The sequence below is a fragment of the Rhinatrema bivittatum genome, chromosome 19, assembly GCF_901001135.1.
Source record: "Rhinatrema bivittatum chromosome 19, aRhiBiv1.1, whole genome shotgun sequence".
In the NCBI taxonomy this organism is placed as follows: Eukaryota; Metazoa; Chordata; class Amphibia; order Gymnophiona; family Rhinatrematidae; genus Rhinatrema; species Rhinatrema bivittatum.
The window spans coordinates 37,613,319-37,631,665 of NC_042633.1; the positions used below are offsets into that span (position 1 = coordinate 37,613,319).

The window sequence follows — 18,347 nt, forward strand, 5'->3', positions numbered from 1 at the left end:
AAGCTGTTTGGTTGTTGAAAAGAGGAAAAGGTCTAATACATATGCATTTGGGTCATTTTGCATTTCACCCGCCATTTGGGTTGGTTCTCCTGTTCCACCATATTCGGATTTATTTATTTAATTTAGGGATCGGCAGATCCCCCTTTGGCATCCATTCCTGATGGCTGTGAAGCTGCAGCACTCTGATACTGGCAAGCATACCAAGAGAGGAGCCCAGTCAAGAGCAATGAATCCCTACCCCAAAGAGCTTACATTAAAAGCGGAACTCCAAGGCACAGGGAAATGAAATGACTCATCCCATTGCCACACAGAGAGATCCAGTGACCATGAGAGAGTGTCCGATTAGGGAGAGCAGTGCCACCCGGTGATTACTACCTCATCCGGGGCCCGTCCATGCTGCCCTTCTGCTGGGCAGCCTTATGGTGAGGAAACGAGCCTCTTTGAAGTGCTTCTCAGAGGTGATAAGACGTTGCCGTTTAAGAATGGCCCCCTTCAGTAATTTGGTCCTACCTCCTGTTTCTGCAGAGTGGCGATGGATTGGGAAGCTCAGGCTGGGTTTTTTGGTTTTTTTTTTTCACTTTCTTTTACATCAGCGCCGGGTTCTGCACAGTCCGTTAATAAACGAGGCCGAGGGCGGTCAAACACTGTGGGGAGAGTGGGACTTATTTTCATAAAGCAGGGTCAGACAGGGCTGGCCGAGTGGCTCGGAAGCAGTGCCGCAGGCTGCCATGCAGAAAGCCAGAGATCACTTCCCGGCTCTGGTTGCCCGACTGGGCTGGGGATGCTTCAGAGGCAGCACTCGTATCCCACTGGGGGGGTAGGAATCTCAGTCATTGTGCAGTGACTTGTGTAACATTGGTGCCTGCTTGGTTCCTCGCATTCATCTCTCCTTATTTCCCTTTCCGGAAACTGATTTATGTGAGGAAGTGGCTCCCAGGACTGGATTTGTCTTTAGGCTTATTTATTATTTTATGTTACTTGCTGTGGGAGGAGGGGAGTGGGGCCCCCGGTGTAGACCACTTCAGCTGGAGTTGGGGTTGCGGTGCTAGAGAGAGAGAGAGAGAGTGACCCGGAGATTGGTGGCAGCGAATAACTGAATGGGATCTGCCAGGAAGGCCATGGTCAGGTGCCGGAGCGATGGCAGTAAAACGGTTTAAGCCCTGACAGCCTCACTGAGGGCGGCAGGGGCACATCTGGAGCAGCGCAGGAGGAGGGGTCACTGTGGATGGGGCGGTGCATTGGGTCTGGGGGGGGGGGGGGTCTGGCTTTGGGGGCTGCCTCATCCTGTGAGAGCGGCCATCAGGGGCCACAGCAGGGACCCTAGGGCTCCGGGAGGGGGTGGCAGAGCTTACAGGTTCGGTGGGGTACGAGGCCACCTGAGATGGTGACCGCAGGTCACAGCATCGGCCTCAGGGGACGTTCCTATCTGTGGGCGATTAATTTTGAAAAGATTTTACCTTGTGTAACAAAATCTGAAAACCTGGGACTGAAAACTGACCTCCCCCCCCCTGCATGGCACAGAGACAGGGTTAGGGGAAAGGTGAGGCTGGCTAGAAGGTGAGGAGATTTCTGTCCGAAGCCCCCCCCCCCCCACCCTGCATGTGCTCTGTGGGGGTGGGGTCGGCCCTCTGTTTTCAATGGGAAACTCTGTGAGGGCTTCCCCTTTCAGAATTAGCAAGGAGTTGCCTCCCCCAGAGGATGGGATGGTTTACTGTGTGTTTGTGAGTGTGAGTGTGCACTCTCAGAGCAAGATTCCTCAGGGAAATGAGGGCTGACGACAAGAAGACCAATTAGGAAACAGCTTTTATTATTAATATTCCTGCTGTCATAACCGCAGTATCATTTACCACAAATTGCATACGAGTCCCTGCCCCTGTGAGCTTACAGGCTAAAGTTAATCTGCCTCATCCTTATTCCTCAGGTAGGTTTTGATGTAATTCCTCACGCTCACAGGCTCTTGTCCCATCTTTGTCAGCCTCATCGTGTCACTGCACCCCCCTCCTCACATGCAAGGCTGCCATCCTCTCTCTGTTACTTCTCTGATACAGAATTTTTATAAACTAAAGGGGATAAAGAAATCCTCTCCTGTTGCTGGGCAGTGATTTTCTTTTCACACCTTTAACACATCCGGAGCCTCCTTTCCCCCTCTCACCATCTCCCCGAGACCGGAGCTGATAACCCTGAGCCCCGCGGCGCTCTCACTCCCAGCCTGGCACCGGCCGGATCCTCAGCGCCCCGTAAGTGCAGAAGTAAGGCCGGAGAGTGCCTGTGAAGGCGTGGGCGAAGGTGTAGAGTCGAGATTTATTATCGGCATCATAAAATGAAACCTCTCCTGCCTCACGGTCCAGGAGGATCCCCACCGCCCGGGGGGTCTCGCTCAGGGGCAGCTCGGTCCTGGGGGAGGTGAGGGCGCAGAACCCGCTTCCCCTCAGCAGCTTCACCGCCCAGTATCCCTCCCCCGGCGATCGCGTGATCCACCCCTTCCTCCTCACGGAGTTCCTGCACACCCCCAACTCCCACTCCCTCCCCTCCCCCACCTCCACCTCCCAGTAGTGCCTCCCCGAGGCGAAGCCCTCCTGCCCCAGCACGCAGAGGGAAACGTTGAATCTCCGGGGACTCCTGGGCAGGTTCCGTCTTTTAGTCTCGCATCTGACGTTCCTCCCATCCTCGGACAGGATGAGCTCGGGGTGAGCGGTTTCGGGATCCAGAGTCACGTCCGCTGCAGAGAGAGGAGAACCCATTGGTGAACATGAGCTCACACACACTTCACTCCTCACGCGCCCACCCTACGCTCTCGGTTTCCCCTCAGGCTCCCTCCTCTAAATCTATTACTTAAGTCTGCGAGAGGAGCCCTGTCGCTGGCCGTCACCTGCAGACAGGGCTCAGCCATGCCGGCGATCCTATCGACCAGCATACCCCTTTGACCGATTCCGTTCGCTCCATTATTTATTTATTTATATTTAGATTCCGCTTTTCGCACTTTTTTTCAGCGCTTCAAAGCGGTTTTACATTCAGGTGCTGTAGGTATTTCCCTGTCCACAGAGGGCTTACAATCTAAGGGGGGGTCATTTACTATGCGGATCGCGTGCGATAGCAAGATGGGGGCGGAGTCGGGGCGGCGTCAGCCCCGGAAGAGGAGGAGTTGGGGCGGCCACCGGGGCCGACGCAGCGAAGACTCCGCCGACAGCGAAAGGTACGCGTCTTTTTCGCTGCCGGTTTCGCGCCGAATATCTGCACCTTTTATGGTGCAGTTATTTGGCGTGACGCCGGCAGCGATTGCGCCGCGGAGGTGGGATCGCTGCCGGCTCTCGCAGGACCTGTTACTGCCGAATTCACTATTCCTTGCGGCATTAGTAAATCCAGCCCTAAGTTTGACCTGAAGCAATACAATTGGTTCATCCTCTCCAGGGGTTTCCTGTAAGAGACTGTACTGGCCCCTGTGTCCTTCCTAAGATTGTCAGGTGAATTTTCAAAAAGAGTCACATGCATAAATGTAACATGCTGTCGTAGCGATTTTACAAAAGCCATTTACTCACGTAAAATGCACTATTGCGAGTAAATCCCATGAGTGTTGGGTAAGAGTATAAAGTTAGGAGTATACTACCGTCCACCTGGTCAAAACGTTAACAGATTGGATCATTTTGTGTAATTAGATGTATCAGAGTCAGTTACCTGCATATCTGCCACGTTCCATCCACCACTCTGGATTAAAACAAAGACAGACGTTGATCAGAGGTCACGGAAGAGAAAATCAAAGCAAAACGGTACTATGAAGAAATGCAGTTATCTAACTGTGAATAAAAAAAACTTACCTAGTCCTGCAGGGTGGGATTTTTTTTTTTTGTAGAGAAAAAAAAAGAAAATAACCAGACAAATGTTAAGAGTTTGTAAAATGTCCATCAGAAAACGTATGACATTTCTTCTGTTGTAAAGTGAGAGCTTGGCTCTCTTTTTATGAGCTTAGAATAGAATCGTAAAAACAAGGTGCACGTGAACATCGCATCAGTGAGGGCAGTTTCGTTACCGAAGCCTACCAAATACACATCCTCCCCAAAATATAAGACAAATCTCGTCCCCGCCTTGTTCACTTTCATACAGAACCCCCACCATGTACCCCTCGCTGCATTAAGAATATCGCTCTCAATCTTAATAACGCGATAAATGAACGCTGTATATCAATGCATCTACTAACCTCCTTACGCTTTTTCCATCCAATACTTGTTAACCATCATGAAAACGACGTTAATGCCCCTCCTAACCTCTTAACACCTTACCCGTCGAAACTTGTAAACCGTTGTGATGGCGAAACCGAATGACGGTACATAAAACTCGATTTAAATAAATAAATTACTGCCCCCCCCCCGAGTGTAAGAGTCTCTCTCCCGCAGCTCCCTTGGGGGGGGGGGGGGGGGAGTCATTTTTATAACTCTCAGCGACGTGCAGTGTCAACCATCCGAAAAGGAATGGAGAATAAAACGTAAAAATCTCGCACGGACTGCCTGCGTCGAGCCGTGGTGTGACCGACCGAACCTTGAGCGTCGTGCACAGCTCTGGTCGCCCCCATCTAAAATAAATAAATAAAAAAATAAAGGACTTGGAAAGGTTCAGAGGGTGACAAAGAAATGGTTAAGGTGATGGAACGGCTTCCCTAGGATGAGAGAGGCTACGGCCGGCGAGGGCTCCTTCAGCTTGGAAAAGAGACGGCCGAGGGGGAGGGGGACGCGATAGAAGTTTATAAAAGCATGAGAGGGTGTGGAACGTGTCGATCGAGGAGGGTTATTTACCCTTTCAAATAATACTAAAACGAGGGGACGCTCCGTGAAACCAAACCCTAGAAAGCTCTTTATCACTCGGCGCACGATCAAGCTGCGGAGTCGCTCGCCGGAGGTCGTGGTCAGGGCGGCGAGCACAGCGGAGTGAGTGTAAGAGAGGTTTGGACAGGTCCCTGGAGGAAAAGCCCATGGCACCGTTATCAGCTGGGCAGACTTAAGGAGAGAGGTATTCCTGTCCCTGGGAATTAGATCTACGTTACGGGATTCTGCCGAGTACCTGTGACCTGGACTGGCCGCGGTGAGAGGCAGGACGCCGGGCTCGATGGACCTTGGCCTGACCCGGCAGGGCGTTTCTTACCCTTCTTGCCTAATTTATTTATTTGGTTAATTTTGAAACTGTTCAGAAGTTCTGATATTGTACAGTAGGCGAGAACAAATAAAGTTATCGGAATTTCTCTGGTCTTTCGTATTTTCTTGTTCTGTAGCTCCTTCCCCCCCCCCCCCCCCCGTACTGCAACTCCCGCTGCCCTGATCTGCATTCCCGGTCCTGTGTTTGGTGCGATCGACCCTCCCTCGCTGCTGCGGTGCCACTAACAAACCTGCCATCAGTAAAATCCTTCCTGCAGGAGGAGAGGCGGGGGGGGGGGGGGAGTGGGGGAACAGTCACAGAGGTGGCAGAGAGGGAGGGGAGGGTTAAGTGACTGAGAGATGGATGGAGCTCCTCTCCCTGCTGGGATGACACAACATTCACAGCAAAGGGATAACTTACCTGTACGTAACACTACTTACTAGGAGGTCAGTATTCAAAGTCATTTAGATGGATAACTCACCAAGTTATCCATCTAACTCCAGGTTATCCATTTAAATGCTTAGTTCTTAATATTGACCTCCATATTTCTATATATTGTGGTCCTTTAGGATAAAATCAGATTCTTTTCATCTTGTGCACAACTGAACAGTTTAAAATATTTATATTTCCGCAGTAGATTTGTCTATAAAGTATGCTGAGAAAACGCTGAAATGTAGACTTAAAACGCATTTCGTGTGGCAAAATTTGCAATTTGAGATTTAGGAGAATGTAAGAGAAAGTGACAGAATAACAGACTGGGGAAGATAGGGAAGAAGAGGGAGAAGGGACATGGGAGCACAAGCAGAGAAATCTCTCCTCCGAACAGATTGCAAGTCTGCATCTGAGAAACTTCAGCTCTGACTGCTAGTCATTTCATGCAAACAAATAAACAGAAAGTAAGAGAGAGAGATTCTTCCCCACCTCCAAAACTTGTGATCATTTTCTTCAATTGCTGAGGGTAGCTCAGTGGGAAACCCATTTCCAGGTCAGTAGAAACAGCCTCCGGTTCTGGAAACTCCATGCTCTGACACCTACAGGCAAGAGAGTCACTGGGATTATTCTGGGAGATGTTCACCCCCAGGAAATAGAGATGGGGCAGGTGGAGGGAGTGAGATACAACCACTGGTAAGAGAGTCACTGGGATTATTCTGGGAGATGTTCACCCCCAGGGGACAGAGATGAGACAGGTGGAGGGAGTGAGATATAACCACAGGTAAGAGAGTCACTGGGATTATTCTGGGAGATGTTCACCCCCAGGGAACAGAGACGGGACAGAGGGAGGGAGTGAGTTATACCTACAGGTAAGAGAGTCACTGGGATTATTCTGGGAGATGTTCACCCCCAGGGAACAGAGATGGGGCAGGTGGAGGGAGTGAGATACAACCACTGGTAAGAGAGTCACTGGGATTATTCTGGGAGATGTTCACCCCCAGGGGACAGAGATGAGACAGGTGGAGGGAGTGAGATATAACCACAGGTAAGAGAGTCACTGGGATTATTCTGGGAGATGTTCACCCCCAGGGAACAGAGACGGGACAGAGGGAGGGAGTGAGTTATAAGAGAGTCACTGGGATTATTCTGGGAGATGTTCACCCCCAGGGAACAGAGATGGGGCAGGTGGAGGGAGTGAGATACAACCACAGGGTAAGAGAGTCACTGGGATTATTCTGGGAGATGTTCACCCCCAGGGAACAGAGATGGGGCAGGTGGAGGGAGTGAGATACAACCACAGGTAAGAGAGTCACTGGGATTATTCTGGGAGATGTTCACCCCCAGGGGACAGAGATGAGACAGGTGGAGGGAGTGAGATATACCTACAGGTAAGAGAGTCACTGGGATTATTTTGGGAGATGTTCACCCCCAGGGAACAGAGATGGGACAGAGGGAGGGAGTGAGATATAACCACAGGTAAGAGAGTCACTGGGATTATTCTGGGAGATGTTCATCCCCAGGGGACAGAGACGGGACAGAGGGAGGGAGTGAGATATAACCACAGGTAAGAGAGTCACTGGGATTATTCTGGGAGACGTTCACCCCCAGGGAACAGAGACGGGACAGAGGGAGGGAGTGAGATATAACCACAGGTAAGAGAGTCACTGGGATTATTCTGGGAGACGTTCACCCCCAGGGGACAGAGATGAGACAGGTGGAGGGAGTGAGATATACCTACAGGTAAGAGAGTCACTGGGATTATTCTGGGAGATGTTCACCCCCAGGGAACAGAGACGAGACAGAGGGAGGGAGTGAGATATAACCACAGGTAAGAGAGTCACTGGGATTATTCTGGGAGATGGTCACCCCCAGGGGATAGAAATAGGACAGGTGGAGGGAGTGAGATATAACCACAGGTAAGAGAGTCACTGGGATTATTCTGGGAGATGGTCACCCCCAGGGAATAGAGATGGGGCAGGTGGAGGGAGTGAGATATACCTACAGGTAAGAGAGTCACTGGGATTATTCTGGGAGATGGTCACCCCCAGGGGACAGAGAATGGGATATATTAGGGGCCATGGTTTCCCTTGAGGATGCAGCTGTAGCAAGGCCTATATATTCTGGTCATGATCACAGAATTCACCAGACCCTGCAGAATCGCTGGAAACCAGTTGTGCTCCTGGGCATTCTGCTCCTCACCTCTGGTGCCACCAACCTTTCCTCACCATCACCCCTCCTCTCCGCCAGTGTGGGGAGGTGCTGTGACCTGTATTTGGTGCAGCAGAGGCTGCAGTGGCAGGACTCACAAGTTGCAGGGACTGGGCCGTCTGACCTGCATCCCTGGAAAGTCTCCAGCTTTCACCCGGAGACTTCTGGGATGATAAATAAATTGCCGGGTCTTTGGGAAACATGCCAGAAAACTCCAGGTGATGCAGCTGAAGCAGCCCCTGCACCCCGGAAAAGGAAGTCATGTAACATGGAAGAAGGGAGACTGAGTCCACCCACCCCCCCCCCCCCACTGGCCTGCAAGTCAGGAAGAAAGAGGAGAAGGAGGAGGCAGCTGCTGCTGGTGGAGTCAGGCCTGGAGGAGAGAGAATGAGGAGAGTGCGAGTGAGCATGCATGTGTGAGTGTACATGAGTGAGCGTGTGTGTGTGTATCCACAACAATCTGAAAGCGAGCAGATATCAAGGGCTCCCAGGTTTGCTCCCCCCCATGGAGGTCAGGGTAGGAGTGGGGGGCTGCGAGCACACATTAGACAGCTCAGTCCCCACAATGACTGCCTGCTGCCAGTGCCAGACCAGAAACCACCCCGACACCTCCCCCTGCACGGGGGTAGAGCAGGGTTGGAGGGGGAGTCTGCTCGGTGTTGGAGAGGTGATTCCTGGAGGGGCAGAGAGGAGGTTGGGAGTAGAGAGAGAAAGTCTGGTAGGGGAGTGCGGTTCTGCCATGGCAGACAGAAGAGAGGGAGGACCACGATGGGGAAAGAAAAAGAGATTTGCAATTCTTCCTAGCCTCCTCTCTATATTCATCAGTGCTTTTTCCCATCCTCTGCTCAGTCATTCCCACCTCCCTCGCTTTTACCAAAAAGATCCCTTCTTAAACTCCCCTGCCCCAACACCACTACCATCATAGCCAATATATATATATATATATATCCAGCCTGCAGAAAAGATGAGAAAACTTGTACCTGCTCAAGGTGTTCTTCATATCCTAGAGGAGAAAGGAGACAGAGATTATTTCTTGCTCCATCCTCCATACACTCAGCCTGTATATGGAGGAAAGAAACTCCATCCTTCCTCCTCAAAGGCAGGGTCAGGCTTTGGGAGCTCCTAATAAGAACTGGCCAGGAAGGAAGAATTAAGGAGGGAGGCTGGGAATGAGGGATTTCCTTATGAGAGCTCCCCTGGAAGATGTAAGGAGAGAGGCTGGGACTGAGGGGTTTCATTATGAGAGCTCCCCTGGAAGATGTAAGGAGAGAGGCTGGGACTGAGGGGTTTCCTTATGAGATCTCCCCTGGAGGATGGATGGAGAGAGGCTGGGACTGAGGGGTTTCCTTATGAGATCTCCCCTGGAGGATGGATGGAGAGAGGCTGGGACTAAGGGGTTTCCTTATGAGAGCTCCCCTGGAAGATGTAAGGAGAGAGGCTGGGACTTAGGGGTTTTCTTATGAGGGCTCCCCTGGAAGATGTGAGGAGAGAGGCTGGGACTGAGGGGTTTTCTTATGAGAGCTCCCCTGGAAGATGTAAGGAGAGAGGCTGGGACCGAGGGGTTTTCTTATGAGAGCTGCCCTGGAAGATGTGAGGAGAGAGGCTGGGACTGAGGGGTTTTATTATGAGAGCTCCCCTGGAAGATGTAAGGAGAGAGGCTGGGACTAAGGGGTTTCCTTATGAGAGCTCCCCTGGAAGATGTGAGGAGAGAGGCTGGGACTGAGGGGTTTTCTTATGAGAGCTCCCCTGGAAGATGTAAGGAGAGAGGCTGGGACCGAGGGGTTTTCTTATGAGAGCTGCCCTGGAAGATGTGAGGAGAGAGGCTGGGACTGAGGGGTTTTATTATGAGAGCTCCCCTGGAAGATGTAAGGAGAGAGGCTGGGACTAAGGGGTTTCCTTATGAGAGCTCCCCTGGAAGATGTGAGGAGAGAGGCTGGGACTGAGGGGTTTTCTTATGAGAGCTCCCCTGGAAGATGTAAGGAGAGAGGCTGGGACCGAGGGGTTTTCTTATGAGAGCTGCCCTGGAAGATGTGAGGAGAGAGGCTAGGACTGAGGGGTTTTCTTATGAGAGCTCCCCTGGAAGATGTGAGGAGAGAGGCTGGGACTGAGGGGTTTTCTTATGAGAGCTCCCCTGGAAGATGTGAGGAGAGAGGCTGGGACCGAGGGGGTTTTCTTATGAGAGCTGCCCTGGAAGATGTGAGAAGAGAGGCTGGGACTGAGGGGTTTTATTATGAGAGCTCCCCTGGAAGATGTAAGGAGAGAGGCTGGGACTAAGGGGTATCCTTATGAGAGCTCCCCTGGAAGATGTGAGGAGAGAGGCTGGGACTGAGGGGTTTTCTTATGAGAGCTGCCCTGGAAGATGTGAGGAGAGAGGCTGGGACTGAGGGGTTTTCTTATGAGAGCTCCCCTGGAAGATGTAAGGAGAGAGGCTGGGACCGAGGGGTTTTCTTATGAGAGCTGCCCTGGAAGATGTGAGGAGAGAGGCTGGGACTGAGGGGTTTTCTTATGAGAGCTCCCCTGGAAGATGTAAGGAGAGAGGCTGGGACCGAGGGGTTTTCTTATGAGAGCTGCCCTGGAAGATGTGAGGAGAGAGGCTGGGACTGAGGGGTTTTCTTATGAGAGCTCCCCTGGAAGATGTAAGGAGAGAGGCTGGGACTGAGGGGTTTTCTTATGAGAACTCCCCTGGAAGATGTAAGGAGAGAGGCTGGGACTGAGGGGTTTCCTTATGAGAGCTCCCCTGGAAGATGTGAGGAGAGAGGCTGGGACCGAGGGGTTTTCTTATGAGAGCTCCCCTGGAAGATGTAAGGAGAGAGGCTGGGACCGAGGGGTTTTCCTTATGAGAGCTCCCCTGGAAGATGTAAGGAGAGAGGCTGGGACTGAGGGGTTTCCTTATGAGAGCTCCCCTGGAAGGTGTAAGGAGAGAGGCTGGGACCGAGGGGTTTCCTTATGAGAGCTCCCCTGGAAGATGTGAGGAGAGAGGCTGGGACTGAGGGCTTTCCTTATGAGAGCTCCCCTGGAAGATGTGAGGAGAGAGCCAGACAGAATGAGGCTCTGGTGAGCTTCTGCATCAGGAGTCAGAGCTGGTGGTCAGGGCTGGGTCTCACTGGTAAGTCAGCAGCGCCAGGGACTGAAGGTGAAAGTCTCTCCTCCCCAGGTACATTTTAATCACAGGAGTCAGAGGAAGGAGCTTGTATAACCACTTCCTCAAGCAGGCGAGAACCAGTTACAGGTTCTCTGCACTCAGTGCATTGAATAAAAGGTCTTTGGGCCAAGCACAAGCGAATGAAAGTGAGGGTTACCCCCCTGAAGGGCTGCTCTCCTCACTCCTTCCAGTGTGGCTCCTCCCTCCAGTCACATAAGATTAGATAACATTGCACTTCAAAGAAAGATATTCAGAGGAACAGTGAGTCCCGCAATCATCTTTAAAAGTGGGCTCCTGTGAAAGTGACCCTCATGAGCACAGGCCACCCGTTGATCTGTGCAGCCTGCCTCCGCTAAGACACACCCCCCCCCCTAGCTCTTCATTTATTTTCTGTTTTAAGGGACTCCCAGGAGACCTCATGGCTTAGCAATCTCTCTGAGCTGTCACCTTCAGTAACTCAGCGGCCGGCTGCTGACTCTTCTCCTCTATCTCGGAGACCAGGAGCCTGATGGCGGAGCTCTGCTCTTCTAGCCGGGTCACGTTTTCCCCGATTCTCTGCAGGATCTTCCTCTCTTCCCCCTCCAGTCCGGAGAGGAGGATCCGCTTCTCCTCAGTCAGAAACTGCTGCAACTCCTCAAAGTCAGTCTCAATCTTCTGCCTCTTAATCTGTGTCTCCCTCTGGTTGGAACAAAGAGATGGAAATCTCAGTAATGCTGTCCTGGTTTTGCTGCACAGGGCTCTGGATGCAGGTCCTGCAATGAACAGGGAATCTCTGCTGTTCCCAGAGCCCCACTGAGCTTTGACTCCTCAAAGGATGCTCGGTCAGAAACTAAAACAGGGCTCTCAGGAGTCAATCAAAAGCTCCAAATAGCAAATTATCTCATTAGATGTTCAGATTAAAATTATGTTTACATTCAGAGAAACTTAAACTTAAATTTGCATCCTGCATTTCAATTGCTTAAAATGCAGCATGACAGACAGACGTCCCCGATTCACAATCTGCCTGTTCTCAGCCACCAAGGAACCCAGCAATCCTTCCCAGGCTCTGTAAAAAGGCAGATTGAATCCTATTATTCTCTGATGCAGCCTGAGGAACAAGGTCCCTGCAGAGAGAGACACAGATGCACTCACCCGCAGCTCCTCAGCTTGCTTCTCCTCGTTGGATTTACACTTCACAAGATCTTCCAGCTGCTTTCTCAGAGTCTCCGCGCGCAGCTGAAGCTTTTTCTGTGAATAATAAAGATCTCTGAATTTCAATATTATTCTTAAGAAGAGAAAATAATATCACCAGTTTAGATCATTTTTTAAAAAGCTGAGTGCATATGAAGGACACCAAGAGACCACAGGCAGGACTGAAGGCTGGACAAGAGGCCTTACTGCTCACAAGTTTCAAACTAGAGCTAATCCAACTCCTGGGTGTGAGATTTTAGAGATAAAATTGTCAGTAATGGGTGAAACTTCAAAAGACTCCACAAAGCAACCTGATTTCCACACACTAAGATGTGTGCATCAGATGAGTTTGAATATCAGTATCTGTGATCCTGGGGTCCATGGTGATAATAAAATTACTGACACACACCTTGTATTGCTGCACAGCCTCTATGGGGGTCACGGTGTGAGATCTGTGACCCCGGAACTCACTGTGATAATAAAGATACTGACACTCACCTTGTATTCCTGCACTGCCTCTATGGGGATCACAGTGTGAGATCTGTGACCTGGGACACACTGTGATAATAAAGATACTGACACTCATCTTGTATTCCTGCACAGCCTCCTGTATGGGGATCACAGTGTGAGATCTGTGACCCCGGGACACACTGTGATAATAAAGATACTGACACTCATCTTGTATTCCTGCACAGCCTCCGCTATGGGGATCACAGTGTGAGATCTGTGACCCCGGGACACACTGTGATAATAAAGATACTGACACTCATCTTGTATTCCTGCACAGCCTCCTCTATGGGGGTCACGGTGTGAGATCTGTGACCTGGGACACCCTGTGATAATAAAGATACTGACACTCACCTTGTATTCCTGCACTGCCTCCTGTATGGGGATCACAGTGTGAGATCTGTGACCCCGGGACACCCTGACATCAATATTTAAAGCCACTTAGATGGATAACTCACTAGTTATCCATCTAACCTCAAGTTATCCATTTACCTCAAGGTTATCCATCTACCTCCAAGTTATCCATTTAAATGTTTAGTTTTGAATATTGACTTCACTGTGATAATAATGATACTTTATTTATTTACTATAATTTCTATTCTGCCTAAATGCAAGAACATAAAACATATATCAAACAAAGTCAAAACAGAACTGACACACACCTTGTATCCCTACACAGCCTCCTCTATGGGGGTCATGGTGTGAGATCTGTGACCCTGGGACACACTGTGATAATAAAGATACTGACACACACCTTGTATCCCTACACAGCCTCCTCTATGGGGGTCATGGTGTGAGATCTGTGACCCTGGGACACACTGTGATAATAAAGATACTGACACTCACCTTGTATTCCTGCACAGCCTCCTCAATGGGGACCACAGTGTGAGATTTGTGGTCCCGGGATCTGTCACACACCACACAGATTGGAGCTTGATCCTCTTCACAGAACAGCTTCAGATTCTCCTCGTGCTCCTCACACAGATTCTCCTCGTTTTGTCCGTCTGAGCTGTGAGAGAGCTTTTTTGCTATTTCTATCACTTTTGCCAGCTGTCTGTTAGGTCTAAGGTTTCTCTGCCGAGACCTTTTCCTGCACTGGGGACAGGGGAAGTTTGCATCTATCCCCTCCCAGGTCTGAGTGATGCAGGCACGACAGAAGTTGTGTCCACACTTCGTAATCACCGGGTCTGTAAAATAATCCAAACAGATGGGACAGGAAGCTTCATCTCGCAGACTCTCAGTAGGGGTTGCAGCAGCCATGCCTCCTGCAGGAAACCAGCGTAAGAGCTTCATGTGCTGGCCGGGGATTAGATTGAAATTGTGGGCGTGTTTTTCTTGGACAGGATCTTTGCCAGCTGTAGTGCAGACAGTGCAGTGAGAGAAACTTGGGCTCTCTGCTCTCCCTCCTGCCTCCCAGATCCTCCCTACCTTCCTGCCTCCTCTCCTCACAGCAGGCCCGTACAGTAAACTCCTCGGGAGAGCTGGCGCTCCGAGGGGAGCGCCCAGGCCCCTCTCCTGGGCGCTCGCTAATAAGGAGGCAGTGGCTGTCAGCAGGTCTGACAGCCGACGCTTAATTTTACTGGCGTTGGTTGTCGAACCCGCTGACAGCCATGGGCTCGGAACACGGACGCCGGCCAAATTGAGCGTCCGTTTTCCAACCCGTGGGCTGCGTGCAGATTTGTTTTTTTTTTTTAAAGAAGTTTTTGTTTTTTTTTTAAATGTTGGGGGCCTCCGACTTATCATCGCTATGATAGTAAGTCGGAGGGTGTACAGAAAAGCAGTTTTTTCTGCTTTTCTGTACACTTACCCGGTGCCGGCCTTTGCCAGGAGTTAATTTCTGAGAGTAAAATGTGCGGCTTGGCCGCACATTTTACTTTCTGTATTGCGAGTGAATACCTAATAGGCTCATCAACACGCATTTGCATGTGATGCGTGCTATTAGTTTCGGGGGGGTTGGCCGCGCGTTTTCCACGCGCTATTACCGCTTACTGTAAAAGGGGTAAAAATAGCGCGTAAAAAATGTGCGGCCAAACGGGGGATAATGGTGCGCTCGGCCGAGTGCACCGTTCTGTATTGGCCTGAATGTAAGTAACATTTTTGAAAAATATTCAGAAATCACGGGAGAAGTGGGAGAGTGCAAGGGAGCGTGTGTGTCAGCGTGTTCAAGCATATGCATGGGTCAGCGTGTACGAGGGAGTGTGTGCATGTGTCTGGGTCAGCGTGTACGAGGGAGTGTGTGTGTTTAAGCATTTGCTTGTGTGTCAGCGTGCACGAGGGAGCATGTGTGTGTCAGTGTGTATGAGGGAGTGTGTGCATGTGTCTGGGTCAGCGTGTACGAGGGAGTGTGTGTTTAAGCATGTGCTTGTGTGTCAACGTGCATGAGGGAGCATGTGTGTGTCTGTGGCAGCGTGTGTGAGGGAGGAGAAAATTTGTGCACCCTTCCACCCCCACTAATCCAGAACAACCTCAGGGTGACTGAAAATTATAGAAAGTGTGTGTGTGTCTGCTCTTTTAAAATTGTATTGTTTTTTGGTAAATTTAAAAAAATGTGATATGAATTTAATTAGATGTTCATTAGCTGTTTTGAAATATTTATTCTTTTTGTTAGTATGGTTTTACTATTGCTGATGATTTATATGTCTTGTTTTCATTGTTAGATGTCTTTTGAAGAATGGTGATGCTTCTGTTTTTCCATTGTTGCACTGCATACAAGATCTGGCTTCTTGTGTTTTCCAGTTCAGTTTTTGTCTCCACTCTGTATTTACTGAAGCTCAGTCAGTGATCTGCATGTGTGACAGAGGTGAGGTATTCTGCTAACATGTGGTTTCTGTGGAAGGATCTCCAGCAGCTTAGCTTGTTCTGTTTTCCCAAATGGGAAGGGTATTGGTGCTCTGTGGCCTGGTGTAATATTTATAATGTTGCCTTTTCATAGGTAGGGTGTTCACTGTTTGAGTGCTAGCAGTTATTGCTGTTTTGGTATTGCAGGTTTACTATAATGTGATTGTAATTCAGTTTACCCAAGTGCCAAGCCCGCACCCAACGTGTGTTACAATAGGCCTAATGCGATAAGGGATCCCGGTGTCTTTTTATTTAGTTTTGCAGGGTTTTCTGGTTGGCACCACATCTGTGCATGTACATATAGGGGTAGATTTTAAGATCTGGGCTCGAGCATACCCGGCACACAAGCTATAAAATTGGGGGTCGACGAGCGCAAGGGGGGTGTACACTAGTGCGCCTTGCGCGTGCCGACGCCCGCGGACTTCCCCCGTTCGCTCCCAGGCCGCTCCGAAATCGGAAGCAGCCTGGAAGGGAACTTCCCTTCCCCCTAACCTAACCTTCCCACCCCTTCCCCTAACCTTCCCCCCCCCAAGCCCTACTCTAACCCCCCCAAAATTCTTATCAAGCCTTTTGCGTCTGCCTGGAGGCAGGCGCGGGTTGCGCGCGCCGGCAGCCCGCCGGCACGCGATCCTCCAACACAGCGGGTGCCTGGAATGGCCACCCCCACCCCTTGCTGTGTGTTAAGGCAGTGTGCAGCATTTCACAGTGTGGCACTTTGCTTAGGAGACGAGTAGGAGTGTCCCGTCCCCCCGAGTTGTTCCCCTTCTTGTGTACTGGGTTTAACCTGAGCCGGTACCCTTGTGGGAAGGGGGGTCCAGTGCCTTTCTTTTTGTGAGAGCCCTGGACTCCCCTAGCCCTGGAAGACTAGGGCAGTCCAGCAGTCAGGTTAGATCAGGAGGTAGGGAAGATGCGGCTTCAAGAGGACATTTTTTAAATAATTTCTTTGATGAGTTTTTCCTGAATTTCCAGAGGGAAGACCTCTAGAGAGCTACTCTGTTCCCTGCTGCTGGAACTTTACTAACAGATATTCCATCGTGACATCTGAACAGGAGGAGTGTAAGACCTAGGATTCTACTTTGAGAGCACCCATTCAACGTCTTCGTCCTGGAAAGAGACACTCTTTGGGAGGCTGTGCACGGACTGTACTGGGCTTGCCATCAATAAGGATGCCCTGCCCAACTGGGAACCTCACTTAGCCATTCCCTGGAGGGTGAGAGTTTCCCTACCCAATAGGGAGAGAGACCCTTGGCACAGATAAATTGGAGAACTGTAAATGTCACGGTTTTCAAGCCTCGATCTATCTGATTCCCATCACCCTATTTCTGGTATCTATGCCTCGTCCATACCCAGCTCCTTGGATAGTGATGTAGCACCAGTCCTGAAGGAGTTAAGGTCCATATGGTCCTGGAACCCACACCTGCCACCTCAAGGCAGCTTCCCCCATCACCTTTTGGAACTGGAAGCACTACAGTGCTGATCCCATTGTGCCTCAAAAAAATGGGCTCTCCTCAGATGGCCTTATGTGAATGTATCCCTCTACCACCTTAACCAGGGATAAAACGCTGTCACGTGCCTGGCCTAATATGACCAATGCTTTGTATTTCTATGTGTCTTAGACCGCTTTAACCATATCGGAATATGATCGCCTACCCCATGCATGTCCTCTTCTGCTAGTGCTGGGTTGTGAGTTGTGGCCTTTGGAACAAGAAACACAAAAGCGCTGATCCATTGTTGTGCCTGAAGAATTGGCTCTCCCCAGACGGCCTTATATGAATGTATGCCTCTACCACCTTATCCCCGCCGCGATACAACGCTGTCGTGGGCCCAGCCCAAAGAACTTCGCATTGAGTTGTCTGGGACGCCTGCCAGGTCTTTTAGCTGAAGACATATAATCTTGAGGAAAGGTCACAGCAGTCCCCACTAATAATGTTTTTGTCAAAAACTGTATTATCTCTCTGTTACTCATATCATGTTTATATCTTGGAGTCCAATGAAATCCTAGATCAGAGGACTCTGTATGTATTCCTTTATGTAAGGTACCTGATGCTGAGGATAAAGCAGATATCCTCGTTACTGCTGCTTGAGGACCTTGTGAAACATATCTGTCTTTGGATACAGCAACTAGAATTACACACAGTATTCAAGGTGCGGTCTCACCATGGAGCAATACAGAGGGATTATGACTTTTTCCGTTTTATTCACCATTCCCTTTCTAATAATTCCTAATATTCTGTTTGCTTTTTTAACCGCTGTAGCACACTGAGCCTACGATGTCAATGCCTAGATGTATCACCTTGCACTTATCCACATTAAATTTCATCTGCCATTTGGATGCCCAATCTTCCAGTCTTGCAAGGTCCTCTTGTAATTTATCACAATCCACTTGCAATTTAACTACTCCGAATAATTTTGTCTCATCTGCAAATGTGATCACCTCGCTCATCATACTCCTCCTTTCTGGATCATTTATAAATATATTTAAAAAAGCACTGCTCCAAGTACAGACCCCTGAGGCACTCCACTGTTTACCCTTTTCCACTGTGGTAACAGACCATTGAATCCTACTCTCTGTTTCCTGCCTTTTAACCAGTTTGCAATCCACAAACCATCCTGGGTTCACATTAATTTGCAAAATTGTTTCAAAGGAGATGAGTGGTGGGAGGGAATTTTGTACAGTAATTTCAAGTTATTTTATCCTGGAAGGTAAGAAAGTTAAAAATAACACCGAGTGGCGCAAATTAAATTTCCATCTCATTTCCTTGTGAACTGAAGGAGAAGCGAGGGGAAGAGTATTTAACTAGCAAGGATTTTTCTTAAACTAAAAAAAAAAAAAAGGTCCTGGATAAAACGAAGAAATCCTTATGGTCCTGAGTCGGGATGCTGCTGAATGAAAGTGATAATGTCCAGCATCTGGGCTGAGGAGATCTCT

General features: G+C 49.8%; 1 protein-coding gene and 1 long non-coding RNA gene across 2 annotated transcripts in view; one reads left to right on the top strand and one right to left on the bottom strand.

The window, feature by feature from the left end:
* Positions 1-17,635, top strand: part of LOC115081204 — a 40,086-nt gene extending 22,451 nt beyond the window's left edge. The window contains exon 3 of the long non-coding RNA XR_003853747.1: positions 16,388-17,635. This is a non-coding gene — a long non-coding RNA (uncharacterized LOC115081204). The remainder of the gene's footprint in view (positions 1-16,387) is intronic.
* On the bottom strand, positions 1,795-14,003 carry LOC115081201 (E3 ubiquitin-protein ligase TRIM39-like). Its single transcript, XM_029585725.1, has 8 exons — positions 13,427-14,003; positions 12,035-12,130; positions 11,351-11,581; positions 8,742-8,764; positions 6,043-6,152; positions 3,813-3,818; positions 3,673-3,702; positions 1,795-2,719 (listed from the first exon to the last, which is right to left on the bottom strand). The coding sequence occupies exons 1-8, from the start codon at positions 13,871-13,873 to the stop codon at positions 2,199-2,201; spliced, it is 1,464 nt and encodes a 487-aa protein (XP_029441585.1). The 5' UTR covers positions 13,874-14,003; the 3' UTR covers positions 1,795-2,198.
* Positions 17,636-18,347: the final 712 nt, after the last annotated feature.

Excerpts from the sequence above, each read along its gene's own strand:
- LOC115081201 (XM_029585725.1), bottom strand. The coding sequence starts at position 13,873 with ATGAAGCTCTTACGCTGGTTTCCTGCAGGAGGCATGGCTGCTGCAACC. Across the intron at positions 12,131-13,426 it reads AGGCTGTGCAGGAATACAAG|AAAAAGCTTCAGCTGCGCGC; the intron begins GTGAGTGTCAGT and ends TATTATTCACAG. Across the intron at positions 2,720-3,672 it reads GGAACGTGGCAGATATGCAG|CGGACGTGACTCTGGATCCC; the intron begins GTAACTGACTCT and ends CTCTCTCTGCAG.